Genomic DNA, 19,231 nt, shown 5'->3' with positions numbered 1-19,231 from the left:
AAACACAATGTAGTTGCCCAAAGTGCTTCACGATATAAAATAAAAGTCATGTCTATACAAATACAAATTTAAATTGGGCCTCAAGATTACAAGATTCCCTACTTCAAAAGCCAAACTAAACAGATAAATCTTCCGCTAAGACTTAAAGACCTCCATGGATGGAGGCTGACAAATATAAAGAGGGACTGTTGCACAATTTAGGACTTTTAGGACATTTACGACTGAGAATGTGTGATCGCCTTTTGACCTCTTTTTAGACAGTGAGGAGTAGCTAGCAACAATTGATTCAATGATCTTAGAGACCTAACTGAAGTGTACCTGAACTGAACCTATGAGATGGGAAATGTAGTTTGGAGACAAATTATGTAAAGCTTTAATAACAATATAATCTTGAAGTTGATCCTGAACTTGACTGGTAACCAGCGGAGAGTACACAGCACCGAAGTGATGTGCTTTCTTTTTTAGTGCCCGTCAAAAGTCTGGCTGCGGCATTCTGTACAAGCTGGAGACGTGATAAATGCAGCTGACTGATTCCTATATAGAGCGAGTTACAGTAGTCCAGTTGCAAAGTGATAAACAACCATCTCCACAACAGAGTAATATTAATATTAATGTAACACAACAAAACATTAATTTGAGCAATAATTTTCAGCTGATAGAAGCTACTTCTTATAACTCAATTAATCTGTTTATCAAAGCTAAGGGATGAATCAATAACAACCCCAAGATTTACTAACTTTTCATATCTAAAGGAGCAAGGGTACTGACTATGTTCTCATTAAAATTTGGTGGCCTAAATGCTATGATTTCAGATTTGCTTTCATTGAGCTGAAGAAAATTATTAGAAAGCCAAACTTTAACCTCATCCAGACAGAGTAACAAAGACTGCTCATCTCCAACTTTAAGCGAAAGGTAAATCTATGTCATAATGATGACAGATGGATCCCAAAGGGCTCATATACAATGAAACCAGTTTAGGACTCAAAATAGAGCCCTAAGGCAGACCATATTTTAAAGGAACCACAGAAGAAGAGGCAAAGTTAAAAAAATATATATAAAACTACAATAACAGCCTATGAATTAAAGAAAAGTGAATAATAGAAGAGTAATAATTATATAAATAAGTTTAAAGATTTGCATTAGGTATATTCTCATTATTGGAATAAAGAATATTGAAAAAGCAAGCCAAAAATTAAACCATCAACCTGAATTCAATTAATAATAGCCGACAAAATTAGGTCTATGAATTAATTTTGACGAAAAGATTTTACCTTATACAGTTCCGTATAAAGTTCAATGAAACTAAATGCCACAGAAGCTTTTATGCTAAAATCTTAAAACTAATACAGCTACATCATCATTAAACAAAACATTAACTGAAATGTTAACTATAAGATGCCCACCATTAACCAATTGCGGCATAATACAAAATTGCTAAATACAGAGAGAAACATAAAAAATAGACATAAGACAAACACAATTTTGTCCCTGTGCAAAAACACAGCCCTGTATTTTGTGAAAACTATAGGGTAATTATAGGGTTAACTTTTTGTAAGGAAGATCTGATTGTTTAGATTAGAATATGAACAGCAATTAGCAACCATCTATATTTTGAAATAGTGTGAGTTAAGGTAGGCTATTTTTCCCTACATTCAGAAATCTGTTCCATAAAGCCCTTTAAATGACAGCTATTAATGTAAACCTTTATCCCATTCATCATTTATGTGAAACATGAATCAAGCAGCAATTGTAGTTTTATGAAAGCAAATACCATCATTCTTATAGCATGGTTACAGCTTAAGGCCCGGGGGAAGGTGTGTCAACTTTCATCCCTTGATGGAGCGTCAGTGACAGGAAGAACATAATGACAAAACTTCTTGGGGCAAGATTTTGTCAACTCCTTACGCTCGTCCCGGCTTTGTCTAATTATGTTGGTTTCCGCAGCCATGTATCTGAACACACCAGTCTGATCTGGTGCCTCCCATGCCCGGAGACACAGACACAAGAATAATGATATCAAAATTTCCAAAAAGGAGACAGACAGATGAGGTGGATGTTTGTTGACCTGTTCATCACAGTTTGAAGAGAATGAGTGGATGAAAGTGACATTGATTTCGCTATGTTGGGTTTTTTTGCCCTGTGGTTAAACCTCAACAATGTCATCACTGAGTTCTCCAGAGACCGGTCTGAGTGTGTGTGTGTGTGTGTGTGTGTGTGTGTGTGTGTGTGTGTGTGTGCGCGTGTGTAAAGAACAAGACATGGTGGTTTCATACAAAATAACACAGCTGGATTATTCATGTTTACACCTTTTTATAATCTGTTGTAATTAAATAAGTGGTGTTTTTATTCAAATGTACGCCTGGCATTCTTAAAGTCGGTACTTAAACCTAAACTTTTCAAGCGGTTTTCTTACAACGTTAAAATATTAACATTATTTTGTGTCCTGTTTTTAGACTCCGAAGTAAATGACCACTGCTATGATGTTGTGTTATGTTTGACAGCCTGCATCCTTCAAAGCATGCTGTGATTTAAGCTAATAACTCATAACATTTATGCTGTAGTGAAAGAAAAAAAATTCCACTTTCAATAATTTAATATCCTTTCCAGTACATCTAGCCATTCTTCTTTCCCTTAGAGGTCTGCGGTGGTCAGGTGTGTGTAATTATAGTTTGTCTGCATGTGTGTGAGTGTGTGTTTATGTCCTACTCAAGATCAGGGCAGCTACCTGTTTTGACTGGTGTTGATGCTTACCCCCCATTAGTGTGGCGGGTGAGACGGGCAGGTCTGAATGGAGGTCGAATGGTGGTTGATGTCTGTCTCTCCAGGCTACCTTACTGAAACAGTGCCCCTTTTTTAACTCCCATCTCCCCTCCATCCAGCTCGCCCCCCAGCACTATCTCTCTTCATGCTCCTTCTTGCTCTTCACACACTCCATCCTTACTGTCATAACACCTCCTGAGGCCATGAGGGATATTCAGGGAAAGAGAGAGGGAAGGAGACTTTCACAGGAATAAGCAGACAGGAGTCATCATGAGAAATGAAGGTGGGGAGAAGCGCTGGAGAAGGGGATGATTATTCTAGGAAGAGGAAGTAGATAGAGAGCAGTGAGGCTGGGTGATGTTTTCGATCATATTTTCCGAGGTTACACATGTCAAAGCAATTTGTCCTCCGGCGACAAAGCATCATTCAACCTTTTGCCACCACACACACATAGGCACAAACTCAAGCAGCTGTGAACCAGAGGCAGGGGGTTTTGTCAGGTGCTGATGATTTGCTGATTTGCCCCAGATGACCTGTTTTGTTTAAAAAATGTATAAAAAATGCTGTGAAAAGTGAGTGAACTGTTATTTTTTCAGTCTTACTTTAGACACCATAGTAACATCTCTGCTGTTCTGTGGAGATAATACACAGTGGGAGGCGTTTTTGTGTGTTTTCATGCATAAAGAGAAAATAATATGTTATTAAATCACTTAAACCACTTAAGGCGTCTTTTATCTTGACAGCAGGTGAAGGTGGCAATCTGTGATGTCATGATGAAGAAGTTCGCAAATGATGCTGAAATGACTCCGGGGTAGAAATGTTTGGATGCCAGATGTCGGTTTTCTCCTTCATTATTGTTTTCTGAACTTTTTTCATTTTGAGGAGAAGAATGCAACACTTGTTTCAGCTGATGAGAAGTTACTGAGAACTAATAAATGCCTCTAAGGCTTTGTGATTTTACCTCTGTATTTATAAGTGGATCTTTGAACTCACACACGGCACACACTCCAATAAATCTTTAGGCCTAGACTTAAGATTTATGTTTTTAATTGCATATTTAATTTCTGTCCATTTGGATTAAAGGTTTAACATATGCTTAAAAAACTTAATGTGATGCAAATTTGCCAGTCATAAATAGGCTACTGTAGATGAAACAGGTTTAAAAAAATAAGCAAGTGTATATATTTATCTTATACATTTTAACTAATCAAAACATTTGTTACACATCTAGCCAAATTTTATGAATGTAATTAAAAACTTAATGAATGTAATTGTTTTCACAATAAACAGATAAAGTATAAAGCTGTAATTTACAAAAAGAAAAAAATTATGTAAATCAGTAAATTCAACAACCCAAAAATCGGTTTTGTATCTTTAACATACTGACAACCACCATAATAATGCAGGCGGTGAAAAAGAAAGCCACATGAAGAATCAAAGCTCATCACAAGCAGCTCCACCGCACACAGAAATATATACAACGTCATTCGAACACCATCATGGTAACACACAAGAAATAATGCAATAAACATTCATTAAACAACAGAAGATGTAACATAAAGCCCTAATGTACAGAAATGATTACATAAACTAATAAAAATAACATGATTATTTAAGCAAAATGCTTTCAAATATCGAGTGGAATTCTGGGAATATCATCTAAAAACTGTACAATTAACAACATTTTACTGTAATTGTACAATTAATTTTGATTAGATGTTTTACAGTTTTTCCATGTATGTAGTACAGGAATTTACTGTTAAACTTTATCTGTAGCCATTTTTTACGAGGTTTTAACGTTAGAATGACACATATTTTTTATAGTGCAGGTATATTTTTTAGCACTTTTTAAGTGCTGTTCATACACAATACGGTTTTGCATCGCAATGCATCGCTTTTCCATGCATCAATATTTCCTGTGTAAACATGAGCTGGACATGCTTGACTGTTGTTTTAGTGTCTCTCACACAACACAGCACTATAGCACTTTGAAAAGCTTTGAAAAAAAAATGCATCTACTGACCTTGTGGGTTTTTTTTCTTTTTTATCCCTACCCCTTTTCTTGTTTTTATAGGTGTTGTGAATCCCACTTTGAACTTTCATGAACATCAAATAACCAACACTAAAAATGCTTGTTCATGTAATAAAATGATCAGTGTGCAGATGGCTGAATGTCTATGAAAAGAGTGCAGGCTTGGGAAAGAAGCACACAGAGCTCTATTCACATGAGATTTTTAGGTGAACACATGTTGTGTGTGTGTGTGTGTGTGTGTGTGTGTGTGTGTGTATGAAACTTTGGATGTTGATGTGAACAAGAGAGGAGTGAAGGCTGCTCCTGCCTCCTATCTGTTGTTATCTTCAGTGCACTTGCTGATCAGTCTGGGAAACTCTTGTTTTCTCCACTAATGGAGGTGAGGTCCAAGAATGGATTTGATCCCACAGGTACTGAATATGGTTTAGAATAGAATTGAGTAATCTTTAGTTAAAACATCGGTTGTACAGGGTGTTGTAGTGCTCTTCAAACAATGTAGTGTATGATATGTGTGGAGTGAATGTTATCATGGGTGGCTTTGGGTCTTTAACCCAACAGGTGTTTCTTTAACACTATGCCAAGGCTCATGGGAAATCCTCCTTCACAGTTTTCCCAGCCCTCAGCCACCCAGTCAGGATAGTGAGGAGACAAAACTCTGTTAAGTGTGTGTGTGTATGTGTGATGCAAGGCTGAACAAGGATATGTTGAGAAAGGCGCCATTTTTGTTTTATTAAAACTTTTGTCCTTCTGGTCTTGTGGAAGAATTAATTTGCAACTTTCTGTGCAAAGTATACATGTGAGAGAAAAAAGAGAGTCTGTGACATCTGTAAACATCTGCTGATGAACTCGGCATCTAGCCTTTGCGCTCAAACCTGTTTGTTCAGAGATCTAGCAAATCAAAAATTTGTCGCAAAAGAGGCAATTAAAGAGACAACTTTAGTTGGTTATTACTCACTCATTCACTCAACTCGTGATGAAACAGATCTTTTAAATAGTATTGTGCCGTGTAAAACTGATTATTGAAAAATACTGATAAATACTGGATTCACTGTGATGTGAGTGATGACATTTAGATTGAAACGATAGTTCCCTCAAAAATAAAAATTCTGTTATTAATTACTCACCCTTGTGTCCAAAGCCATACACCCTTTCTTTATCTTTGGAACACAAATTATGATATTTTTGATGAAAGCCGAAAGCTTTCTGATTCAAATAGACTGCAATGTAACTGAAACGTTCAATGCCAAGATATGTAGTAAGGGCATGGATAAAATAGTGCATGTGATATCAGTGGTTCAGTGAAGCTAGGAGAATATTTTTTTGTGTACAAAGATACAAAAATAATTACTTTATTCAATCGAATCTTATTCAATTATTATTCAGTGGTGTCAGTTTTGCATGCTCAAGAGACCACAACGACACATGCTTGTGCATTTCACATGACATTCTTTTGAACACATGTTTTCGAGTGACACGGAGGAGAAGAAATTGTTAAATAAAGTTATTATTTTTATTTTCTTTGCACACACTATACAGTCATAACATTATGTTCGAACCACTGATGTCACACATCATATTTTAATGATGTCCTTTCCACCTTTCCTGGACTTAAACACTTCAGTTATATTGCTGTCTATGCAGGGTCAGAAAGCTCTCGGATTTCACCAACAAAACTGTAATTTGTGTTCTGAAGCTGAAACAATGTCTTACGGGTTTGGAATGAAATGATAATGAGCAATTAATGACAGAATTCTCATTTCTGGTTGAACTATGCCTTTAATTAACTCACTCACAGCACAACCGCAACGGGCAGGATGGTGCAGGTAATGGCAGCCATGCTGATTTTCAGACCAACTGCAAAGTTATGAAAGCAGTATTTCTTAAAGGTCTTTTAATTTTTTAAAAGCTTAGTTCATCTTACTTCTAAAATGAATCAGTCTTTTGAATGAATCAGTTAAGTGAGTGATTCTAATGACTCACTCATTTGTCGCCACCTACTGACATTACCATGCAACCAACAGATCGAGTCGGTGCTCCACCACCGGAATACACGGACTAAAGGTCTGTCTGAAACTTGTAAACCATGACGGCAAAAACACTGGTGTGTATCAGTCATACAAACACTGAAAAGTGCCGTATAGCCTATTAGGACTCTTTGAAAGCCACTGTTGTATCTCCCCGAAACAGGGACTGGATTTTAGATTCAATTATTTAATTAAAACAGTACTCATGATTATAGACAGCTGGGCAAATGAAGGGATAAAGAATGCAAAAAGTACAGAGAGATGAGGGGATGAAGGGATGGATGGAGGTATGGAGATATGCACTCAGCTTGTCATAGCTCCAGGCATTGTGGCTTTGTGATGTGGGTTGAGCAATAACATTACTCATTTCACATTCCAAATTCTTACCCTGTGCCATCGTCCACCTCTCTCTCTCTCTCTCTCTCTCACACACACACACACACACACACACACTCTCTTATTCCCTCACTCACTCACTCCCTCCCTCACTCACAGAAACTTTCAGACAATATCTTTTTATTACATTTCTCCTTATCTTTTTTAAATGAAAAGGAATGTCTTCTGTTCTTCTGCAAGGCTTTTTGTCTTTCCTTTAGTATTTTGTGAGGTGGTTTTGTAGGGTTCATAGCAAATCATAAAGTAAGAAATTCATAGAAATTTGTTCTTGCTCAAGGCTAAAGAGCTGAGCATAAGTTTGCTCCAATAGGTAACGCATAAACCAGTAATCAATGTAAAACTATGTAAGCCATTATGGATAAAGGACATTTGCTTAGCAACAGAAAATTATATTAGTAAAAATGTATACTATACGTGACCTCCTAAAAATAAAGGTTCTCTATGTTTCCATGAAGCACCTTTGACATCCATTAGAAACATTTACTTCTCAGAAAGCTTCTTTATGGTGGAAAACATTATTATTTACACTAAGAATAAAATGGTACTTGTAACAGATTCAATAGTTCACCACCCCACCAAAACGAAAAATTTCCAAACACACAATCACACACACACACACAAAACATGTCTTTTACATATCACTGTCATTGGCTGGTTCGCAGTATTTAAAGATTTAATTAACTTCTGATTCATCAAAGAGCTAACATGGCATTTTTATGCTGTGTGCGTCTGTTCTCTATCCACACTGACGATGGCAGATAAAGCGTTGTGTCCCCAGAGGGTAACAGACCTACCTGCTTGACCTCGCTGTCCAAACAAAACAGCATTACATCACACGCACATTACGATTACAGTAAAACATGCTCGATGTTAAAATAATCACCACACAAACATGCTTGCATATGCAAATGAGAAGAAAAATGATAAGGATGCAAAGTCGCACATCAAAGCCGTTCACCGAGGAACACACACACTGTCTCCGCCGTTGCAGCCTCTCTCTAGGGGATGTGTGCGTGAGAAGAAGGCTGTGGACGCTGGGCTTTGGGGAAATGAAGGCTTTAGGATTCGTTATTAAACTAGTGCTGTATCATCCCTCACAGACCCCCTGCTGTTCACCATAGCATCCCTGTCCCTTCTGTGTGAAACCAACGTCAAACAGTAACTTATTTACAAAGTAGCCATCTCTCTGCTGCACATTTTTCATTTATTCATCCATTCACTCATTCACTCACTCATTCTTCATTCCTCCCTTCTGTCTGAACTCTACCTTTCTCTCCTTGACATGCCCCAAGGGTTAGAAATTCCTTTGTTGAAGCATGCGTGAATCTGTGTGTGTGTGTGTGTGTGTGCTTAAATGTCATCAACGAAGCTTAAGTTAACTGTTTTTAGACTTTGGTTTTGTACCAAATCAGCTTTTATTCACAAAGCCGCCACATGACGTGGCTGTTGTCTTGTAAACGTGGCCAGTTTCACTTCCAACCTTTTTCTGTGCGTCTTTAATAAAGGTAAGTACTGATAAACAGTCATTACGAGGTCTAGGCAGACAGTGAAAGCACAGATCTGTTTGATGGAGCACTACTATTATTCTCATTAAGGCTAAACAGAGAATGGGAGAGTCTTATTGGGACTATTACCTTTAGACACATCAAACACGGCAATGCACGCATGCTTTAATGTTCAGATAATAAAGTGCTGTGTACGTGCACATGTGCTCTGTGATGACTTATGATGACATTAGCTTATGAATGTCACCAGGGCCTGATGGTATCTGGAGACTCTTTTCTCAGATTTAAATATAGTAAAATGTATTAATTAATTAGATCTGAGAGGACTCTTTGAGGAAGCTAAAAGAAGAATCCAGTTTGACAGAATATTTAATAAATGAACATACAATAGGCTTTTTGTGAATGATCCCTCTTCTAGGGCAGAGCTCTGCTGTCAAGCTGCTGTTCTGAAGAAGGAGTTAGCTGCACTATACAATCACAAAACTATCTAAATATACTCTTTATCAGGATAGTGCTATATTAAATTAGTAGACAAAAATTTAATAGACATTTTACATATTGTGAGTGAAAATGACGTAATCTAGGACCTGAAAGCATAGTACATGCCATTCGAGTGTAAGTCAATATATATAAGAGCCTCGTTTTATGTTGTGTTAAATTCAACGTAATACTTAAAATGACTAAGGTCTATATTGAAGAGGAAAATGTGTTTTTAGAATTACGATATATAATTATCCAATGTTACTTTATAATGTAGTAATTTATCCCTCGTTAAAAAGTAACAAAGGGCTTGCAAACAATGGACAATCTATTGTGGAAGTAAATTTAGACTTAATACAAAAAAACATTACATAATCAAGTCAAAAACCTATATACAGGATCTGGTGAATCTGGTTAAATTAAATGAATTGCCTGAATGAACAATACACTGTAATTAATCTAACATTCCAGTGCTGCATATGAGAGCATATTGTTAAGACCCCTTTTTATATGATCGAATTACTACAATGAGTCTGACTTTAATGTACTAAGCACAAATAATATTCTTGTAGCTTCATAAAAATAGAGTTGAACCACCAATATAATATGGACTATTTTAACAATGTTCATACGTTTTTGGACCTTAAGCATTTTAGTTGCACTTTTCGATGCTCTCGTATTTAAAAGAAATGTGCATTACAAATTTGAACAAAGGTCTTAAGTGTTTGGAACAACGTGAGCGTGAAAAATTAATGACAAGAGATGTTATTTTTTAGGCAAGAGCGGGCTGATAAAAACAAGTTGATTCACTTAATTTAAATGAATCAAACTCTCCTATCCAACATATGAGAGATTGGTTATTCTCCCAGCTTAGACATTTACAACAGCCTTAGCTTTGTTACTGGAAAACTATAGTATTATGACAGTAGCTGAACTAAGAAATGTAGTCTGCATGCAGTCTGGCACATCATGTGCAAGCTCAACTATTTGTATATGTTTTGAGTGAGTGAAATTAGGATGAGGCTCAAGTTGAGAGTAGTGACAGGAAAATACTTCAGGTCAGGATCCATCAGCTCCATGATTAGCTGTGATTTAACTAGAGAGCAGGTGTTTGCGTGCAGAGCTCTGGACAGGTGTGCAACCACAAACACAGAAACAGAAAGAGAGACAGAAAGGACGTTTTTTTTACATTTCATTTGAAAAGCTCAATCAGTTGACAAATGTCAGACACCGTTTTTACAAATGCAGTATTTTATTGAATATGATAAATTGGTTCTTAAATAAGGAAATAGGTCACAAAAGTAAAAAAAAAGAGTAAATGCATCTGTATTTCAGGCTAAAGCTTTTAAAAGAAGCATTGTCTTAAATATCTAGTAAGAAAAAAACATCTTAGTATTTAATTTCCCCCATAGACCGAGTGAGGTAGTAGCAAAAATCCCCGGCGTGAAATCACGAAGTGAAACATTACACTGTTAAAGCTATGACAACACAAACAAACACATAGACTCCATAACCCGCTGGTTGACAGAGAAGGTTCATTTGGGATGTCTGTGCTATAAATGTTGCCATTTCATCAGTTGCAGCAGAGAAGCACACTCACATCCACAAACACACACATTAAGAAGTAGGAAACAATCTCATTTGGATTTTCACAGCCACCGTTGTGGTTTCAGATATTTGCATGTGCTGAATCAGTGTGAGAACTCTCTTTCTTCAGTACAGTCTCTTTCATAGAAACTGAATCAATTACAGGTGAAAACTTTCATACCATGCATATGAACTTCAACTGAGTCAGAGTGAAACCCTGAAGCAAACGTTTTAGACATTACGAATGCTTCAGCTGAATGGCATGTCACTGAACGCTTGGACTTTCTTTCACTTGATTGATGTGGCCAATTTTACGGCAGTTTTCTGCCTTCCCAGAATCACCATGCACACAAACACACACACACACACACAGAAAAGTAGGCATGTGCATGCTCACATTCTCATACTTTCAATTTGAGTTTCAGTTATTAAGTGAATAAATGCATGTAATGTTTGATTTTAACAGAAAAGAATTATGAGTAACACTTTGTGTCTGAGTTAAAATGTGCCTTTACGTGCAGTGCACCTACAGAACTGATTTTCAACATTTCCACTGGTATTTGGTCTTCGAAACCAAACCAAACCAAACAACTAAGAACTGTAAAATAAACAGCTAATTTAATACATAAAAATGAAGCTAAAAATAAACAAAAAATAAAAATTTAATTAAATATCCCTGTGACAAAGGCCTCAATTGGGCTTCCAGCATACCTACTTTCAAATCTTTCTGCTTTCAGCACATTCTGAAGAAAAAGCACTGTTATTTGCTCTGATTGGTAATGGGCTAATAAGGGACCGGAATGGACTTTATCAAAGGCTTCATACACATGAAAGGGCTTGCAGAATTTATAGGCCAGAGAGCCTTGCTTACTAGGGAAGGAGATGCTTTCCTTTGTTCTGGATGGGACATACTCACTCTCATTGCCCTTGATGGGAAACGTAGAATAAAGGCTACATACTCAGAAGCCCAGATGTTTGCACATCTGTATAGGAGAGGTGATGTTTGGGTCATGCTGTAATGACACACTTTCGTTCTCATCGGTCCCTAATGCTTGTGTTTTTGGCATTCTTCTACACGGGAAAAGCAGGAAATCATGCAGCAATATGACAAATGTAAATAAAAAGGTGTAAAATTTGTGAATGCAGTCTGGAATACACCAGTAAGTGTACTTAAAGTCGGTGCAGCAGTTGATGGGTTTTATCTAATTGCGATAAATACAATCCTATCTATTACCAGATACAGCCATTTAATGGCCATTCAATATATAAAACATTTCTTATTATATAACTTTCTCTAACATTCATTAGAAGTCTATGTGTCCCAGTAGATTTCCAGTTTATCAGCACGACCACTCCCCCACCTTTTTTAAGCATTATTACTGTAAATACCGTAACAGACACAAGTACTTTCTTCACTACATATAAAAGACTATCGTAATATTAACAAATAAATGCATTGATAAGTGCTTCATACTCGCAGTATATTTTGAAGCCATATGTGGACTCTCAGAGCAATAGAGAGATATACAGTACAAGCAGTACAAGCTCACTTCCAAACTATCAATTTGAGTATAACTACACATTGCAGATCTCTAGTCCACTGCCACACGTGTGCGATCAACACAGACTGTTCAACAGGCAACCTCCCAGTGAGGTTGGTTTATTGCTGCAGAAGAAAAAAAAAGTGGCCTGGTTCATTTCAAACCTCCAATAAACTAGGAAACATATGGAACATCCCATTTAGTTTCCTTGACAGCAGAAGAGCAAATTTCAATCTAGTCAAGCATCTCACAAATTCTCTGGAGACAGGTTTGCCCCCACTTGTATCATGCCTTAACGGGTTCATGTACTCTTCAGTGAAGAGGAGGTGTACATATTTCACTTGCTTTCCACGGTAAATGGATTGAGCTAGAGACTTGACCCAAGCCGGAAAGTAGTATTTTCTTGTCTGTGATAACTGATAACTGAGCTGGAGCTGGGGTGGTGGAGGAACGCTGGAAGAACTGTCATAGGCAGAAGTGAGTAAGCAGTGGCTTATATATGCTTGTTCAGGTACTGATTGGTCGTATTAAATTAACACGTTCCTCCTAAACTTTTGTTTGGAACTCCATGTGGGAGCCCAGAGTTTGGTTTATCCATTTCAATTAGGCCAGGTAAGACTGGCAGATCATCCTCAACATCTTTTCCCTTATCACAACCTCTCACACTTCTACTAGTTGTCTGGCCGACGCATAAAAATTCCTCGAACTTCCTCAATGTCCAGTCTCCTTCTTGCTATCAGTGTTTCTTGCAGGTGTAGACCTCTTCCTCTCGGAGGCAGGTTTGACACTCGACGTGACAGCACCAGCGGACCTGGCAGTGGCAGGAGAGGGTGGTGAGGCGGAGGGCCGTGTTGTAGCCCCGTCCGCAGCAAAGACTGCTGCAGCTAGTGTCCTTTGAACATGGTCTGCCGGCCGTCCCAGGGGAGTACCGCGAAGGCCTGCAAAAGCTGGGTGACTCCTCCAGAAATACCAGCTCGGTGGGTCGCAGACGGGGACCTGTGTTGCTGTGGCGCCGTGGGCTTGCCAGCTCTGTCTCTCCAGTAGCGGAGTTGGTAACGCTATGCACTCGAACAGCTGTGTCATAGCGATACTTCAGAAGATGGCCTGTGTCTTGAAAAGGGGAGAGCTGCTTCCAGCATGTTCTCACAGCACACGAACCGGAAACACCGTGACACTTACAAGTAGTTTTGAGACCACTCTTGACAGCCTGAGAGGAAATGAAAAGACAGAGGTGAAGACGGGAACACATTATGCCAAATGCAACAATATGAGCCTGTGAAAATGGAACAGAAACTTAGAAATGTGAGGAGAGGAAGAAAGGATTCAATATGGGATGCTGTAGTCTCACTTATTGGATTTGCTATGATCGTTGCAAATGGATATTCGGTACTATTCATTTTTATTTAGATAGTCACACTTCAGCAATCGTATAGATTTTTTTTTCTTGTCCAGTGATGAAATGTGCCAGCCAATAAGATATAAGCCAGATAATTACTATGAATCAAATTCAAGTTTATTCAAGCTACCTTTTGTTGATTTTTTTTTCACGTTGCATTGGTGTAACAAGGCCCTAGATCAGTTGTTTTCAACCAAAGGACCATAGAATACAAGTTCAACCATACAATTTATATATTAATACCATACCCTGCAATTGTACTTTTAGTGTAATAAACTGGTATACTTAGTTTGCTAATTTTGTACTTGATGCACTTTAATTGTGCAGAAGTACTGCTGAAGTTTCTATCAGTAAGTCTTGAGTTATCTCTCAGTAAATGTGTTTATAGATTTGAAACGAACTTAGTATGAAATAAATATATTTAACATATATTACTTTTTTTTTTTTTTTTTACTATAGGGTAGTTTAGTTAAGTAGAATTTCTATACACAAAAAGCTCCATGTGCTTTAACTATACAAATAACTATAGGCCTGCTTTTTTAAAAATGTTAAATCAGTTATATATTGTGATTGGGCATATTTTTTAAATCCTTCTTTCAGGTTCCACCAATGTCATGAGGCCTTTAAATATCATTATGGGCAGCTGGGAACCACTGGCCTAGAAATAACTATTTTACATGTTTGGGAAGTCAAATTAATATATTGCTATGGATTATCTACCCAAAAGTGGGGAGAGGAATGAACATAGAAGCTGTAAAAGTGGAACATCATGTCCAAAAGTTGTTCCGGTATTTTGCTGATACTCTGGGACTCCACAGCCCTGAGCTAAAAACATTGGGTTGACATGGTGTAGATGATGGATGCAGGGGGAATGCCTGAGCTGGCGGTCTTTCAACTCTGACCTGCACCTCTTGAAGACCACCGTCCCTGATCTATGCTCAGATCAGCACATCTTTGTTCTGTTGCACTCTTACTATCCATTTTCAGTATTGGTACAAAGAGTTTGGGATCCAAATCACATTGCTTACTTGTTGACTATTGACCTATTTCTCCTATTAAGTATCCTCTCTTCATTTAGAAAAATTGCGACGGTAGATGCAGAGCAAATCAGTCTATCCAAAAGGGCCCAAGGGGAGATGGGGAGGTCAAATGGTCGATGGGGGTGTTCCACCCTACACAGGTATGAGCTCCCACCCCAGGGCCACATGAGCAACACAGAGAAGAAGCAAGGAAATGAGGAGAATCTGAAAGGGGAGGGGAAAACAAGACCTCAGCCACCTTTGCTTGTTTTTGTTAACCGCCATCTGTGGCCTGAGGTGTCAACTGTGGGAAACAACAAAACCGGAGACTGATAAGATAAGATCCGATTTTGTCCAGCCGTTCTTTTCTTACTCTTTCTGTGAACCTCGTAAACCCTCCCCCTTTTTCGTTCCCTCTGTCTTTCCCTGAGGCTGCCAGTCTCCTGGTAACAGAACTGTTTTGAGGGATGTTATGAGGATTTATGAAAGTCTGGGAGAGCGGTGGCGGCAACGGCGGCAGCAGCAGCGGCAGCAGTGAGACTGGTAGAAAGGGAGGCATACAGTAGATGGAAAAAAATGCTTGTATATTACAGAGGCCTCTGCATAATCGCCTTCATGGGAGACCTCTAATTTTGAAGAGGGCCTCCACAGCAAGCGCTGTCATGCCTGGACCAGGCGAAGGAACACCTGGCTCTAGAGATCTGGCCAATACCTGCTCACCTACCTGCCTCACCCCACTCACTTAACTCTCCTTTGGGCAACAATGAACTACAAGACCGCACCCCATCAACCAAGAGAGGACGGGGAGAGTTAACCCTTACAGATGTTCTCTACAGGAGCTTTGGAGAACACTGGATCATGTAGGCTACATTCTTAAAGACAGTTTGTTTGTTTTTTATAAAGGACTCCATGAAGAATCCGAGGTCAAATAGATTATTTACAAGCTTTACAAAAAAAAGGCATTTTTCTCTTTTAAGTATGAGAACCATCGTTACCAAACCACATCTCTGTAAATGTATATATTATTTTTTTTTTAAATAGACATATTCACTGCGTCTTACCCTGATGCCGACGTTAATGTTGTGAGCGTCGATTTGGGCACGCAGGTCCTTGCTGACCCGTTTTTGCCCCAAGAATTTCTTGAGAAACTTAGTGCTGTATTTGAGGTTGTCGCCGCATACGCCCCACTGCCAGGCCTCGCGGTGCTGCAGGCCAGGAGAATCGTCGCAGGTGCAGCGCTCCATCCGCCCCGAGCTGCACGCTTTGGCCAGCGCGTGCGACAACGCCGCCGACGACACCGCGAGCAGGAAGGCCGTCTCTTTAAAGCCTGGTGAAGTGATGCAGTCATAAATGAGCACTGAACAACTGCAGCTCGCACGCATAAATACAACAAACATAGTAGTTCTTACATTTTAAATAAGGTGTGTTTGTTTACAATATTTTGTGTAATAGGTCGCCTGGCGACACGAGGAGTTCCCATTACAAGCTAAATACTTTGTGGGAACTACCTAATAAGCCTATTGATAGAAACAATCATCCCTGATTGCAAATAATGCGATTCTAAATAGTTTTGATAACTAGTAACAACGTGGATATGATCGTTTTCATTTTCAATAATATAATCATTTTTCTTTTAAAATACATTTCTGTTACCACGTGTATTATTTAAAACTCATGCCTGTAGGTAGCCTATAAAGGAAACCCTTCGGTATGAACTATACAACCGTTAATTGCAGTATTTTGTCACGATCCTTTAACCATAATCCCTCCTCGCAACCTCCTCGTGTTATTGTTTGCTTAGATCAGAGCTGGGACAAGGCGTGTATTTTGATCCAATTAATTATTATTTTGACTACGTTTTCTGTCAGATGAAAGCGCGCGATCAAGCCGCCCTTTTCCTCTGAGAACTGGGCGCTTTTCCGCGAGATAAAAATACTTCAACTGGCCCCGCGAGGCCTCACCGCACAGGGATTCCGCGCTTCCCAAGTCCCTAATTACCAGCGGACTGACCTACGCATGGCTTTCACATTCACATCCTGCACATTACGCACATGTTCGTTTGGAAGCAGGCACCACATGGAGGTTTCTACGTAGTTCATGTCTTTTCAGACAATATATAAGCAGTACCGACTAATTTAAGGCTACCAAACAGCTAATTGTACAACTGCGTGTTGTGGGTTTTAAACTCATAGGATTCTGTCTTTTTTTCATTGGGCTAACATTAAACAATTGCTTCGCAACAATTAAACATTTTATTAGGCTATGTGATATTATACATTCATGACGAAACAAACTATAGCTAACTTTATTATTTCAATTTTAATTAATTAGAAAGTAATTGTTTTATTTTCCTTCTGTATTCAGACTGTCATAAACTATGTTTCCAGATAAACAAAGAGTAGTATTTCTATCTAAATCTATCTATCTATCTATCTATCTATCTATCTATCTATCTATCTATCTATCTATCTATCTATCTATCTATGCTACATATCTTTAAATAGATATACCATCATATTTAGTAAAAAAAATTTTTAATTAAATTGTAATCAATACCATAAACAACAACTCAAACAACAAAGTTTCATGACCTTGAGCGCAAGGCTAAATATGGCTGTCAACCGTATTGTAAAACGTTAATAACGCTTAATATTTGTATAGAATTTTACATAAATGTTTCAGAATGGAACGCCAATATTGTGGGAAGGATCTCACCTCGTTTTAAAAGGCTTCCACGGCCATCCATACTACAGTTCCAGCGCTCGTTGCGGAACTGATAGCGGCACTCCAGCAGGCTGAGGCGGACAGATTCCCTCAGAGTCTCCGCCAGCCCCGGTTCTCTCCGGCACAAGCGCTTTTGCCGGCGCGTCAAAGTCATCTGCTCGCATTGTTTCAGGTGCGCTTTACCGTTCGTAGGCTCGTTGGCAAATGGACCGGGCAGAAAAACCAGTGGCTCGCGACCTGTAAGGCTACCGGTAATATGCACAATACAGTCACTAAACTACTTAATTAGAGACCTCTCGTTTGATTTGTTCAAAAACACCATACACCAAAACACTAAAATAGACCGTCGATGCCTTTAGGAACACCAGGCAGAGTTTTAAACCTTTTCATCATAATATTATAAAACATCTTCAGCCTAAATTTCTCTAACACCAATTATCAATAAGTTTGTCACTAAAGTTGCTGTATGTGAAAACCTAAAGCAACTAATTAACTTTTTTTTCTTTTCTAGAATGATGACCGAGTGATGGCATATGTGCTTTGAATATGTTTAAATACCTCATTTGAATAGTCGTGTTTGAATAAATAATGCACAGAACTACACGTGCTCTTTCCCCGGTCACTCGGTAGACTAGTGAGAGCGCCCTTGGCTTTTGGAAGCAGTGCAATAACGCTTAACAAACTTAAGTAAGCACTCTTAAATAAAAACCAATTGCAGAGTGTTTTACGTGTTTATAGGATTCTTATTATAAACACCAGTGGGGCAGCGTCCTATGAGCATAAGCCAGAAAGACCTTAATTATCAGGTAGTGCGAGGGTAAGGACGTGGTGCCAAACCATCGGAGGACATCTGGATCTATACACTGCGCTCAACGGCAATAATCGACTAGAAGCACACTATTAAAATATTTTAGACACATTAGATGCAGCTGCTTTGTAAGAGCAAACAATCTTCTATATGTAAACAACTAATTTTAGATCTTTTTAAAATGCCACATTCAACAAATAATTGTTTCATTTTGCCTCATTTGATTATTTACATCAGACAACCTTCAATGTAGGTTTTAAATGTGATTGTTAGAGAAACGCAACCAATAACAAGATATGCGTAATTGCGCACGGGACACCCAACATCACCAAATATCTCCACCTGTTGCCGCAACTTAAAATGATTCGATTCCACGTAATATACAACAATAATGCAGTCAGAGGCTATTTCCATGAATTCAGAAAAGATAGAGGATATAAAAGTCTCTGCTGACCCGAAATAGGCTGCTGCGTGGGAGAGAAGGATGCAGAGGGCAAAAAGTCGCAGCGGACAGGCAGTCCTCGGAAGCCCGGTGCACATGATGACGGGTCGACGCTGCTCTTCATTGCGCTATCTGTCCGTGTTGAAATCCCAGCTGTGCTGGACAGCTCAACTTCTTAAAGGGGCCGAAACTCATTTTAGCCCTTGGAGAGGCGCGGTCCCGAGAGGGGTGAGGCGCGCCAAACTTATTGGATCATCAGTCACTCCGCCCATTGCCAGGGAAACGAGATTTCCCTACATTTCAGCAGGTGCCTTTACCTCACATTTATTTAGGGTTGACTTTTCTTTTCTTTCTGATCATGGACGATATAGATGTAAAATGTAATAACTATCACTTGTTTTACACTCTATTTTCATCTCTGAGTTCGGTATAAGACTAACGATTGTCTGTTTACTCTTGTTTAATTCCTATGCATTGTTTACAAACTGCGGCTCCGTTCTCATTTCCTCAGCATCAT

General features: G+C 38.7%; 1 protein-coding gene across 1 annotated transcript; it reads right to left on the bottom strand.

Annotated features, from left to right (window-relative positions):
• Nucleotides 1-10,452: 10,452 nt before the first annotated feature.
• On the bottom strand, nt 10,453-18,905 carry wnt9b (wingless-type MMTV integration site family, member 9B). Its single transcript, XM_043230452.1, has 4 exons — nt 18,727-18,905; nt 17,456-17,709; nt 15,802-16,067; nt 10,453-13,532 (listed from the first exon to the last, which is right to left on the bottom strand). The coding sequence occupies exons 1-4, from the start codon at nt 18,810-18,812 to the stop codon at nt 13,062-13,064; spliced, it is 1,077 nt and encodes a 358-aa protein (XP_043086387.1). The 5' UTR covers nt 18,813-18,905; the 3' UTR covers nt 10,453-13,061.
• Nucleotides 18,906-19,231: the final 326 nt, after the last annotated feature.

The sequence above is a fragment of the Puntigrus tetrazona genome, chromosome 3 (genome assembly GCF_018831695.1).
Source record: "Puntigrus tetrazona isolate hp1 chromosome 3, ASM1883169v1, whole genome shotgun sequence".
Classification (NCBI taxonomy): Eukaryota; Metazoa; Chordata; class Actinopteri; order Cypriniformes; family Cyprinidae; genus Puntigrus; species Puntigrus tetrazona.
This window is presented reverse-complemented; position numbering and strand designations above follow the sequence as displayed.

What these genes read in the sequence shown, in the direction of transcription:
- wnt9b (XM_043230452.1), bottom strand. Translation starts at nt 18,812, where the DNA reads ATGTGCACCGGGCTTCCGAGGACTGCCTGTCCGCTGCGACTTTTTGCC. An exon ending in CACGCAGCAGCCTATTTCGG is followed by an intron (nt 17,710 to 18,726) that starts GTCAGCAGAGAC and finishes TATTACCGGTAG; the next exon opens with CCTTACAGGTCGCGAGCCAC. An exon ending in TGGAAGCCTTTTAAAACGAG is followed by an intron (nt 16,068 to 17,455) that starts GTGAGATCCTTC and finishes TCACTTCACCAG; the next exon opens with GCTTTAAAGAGACGGCCTTC.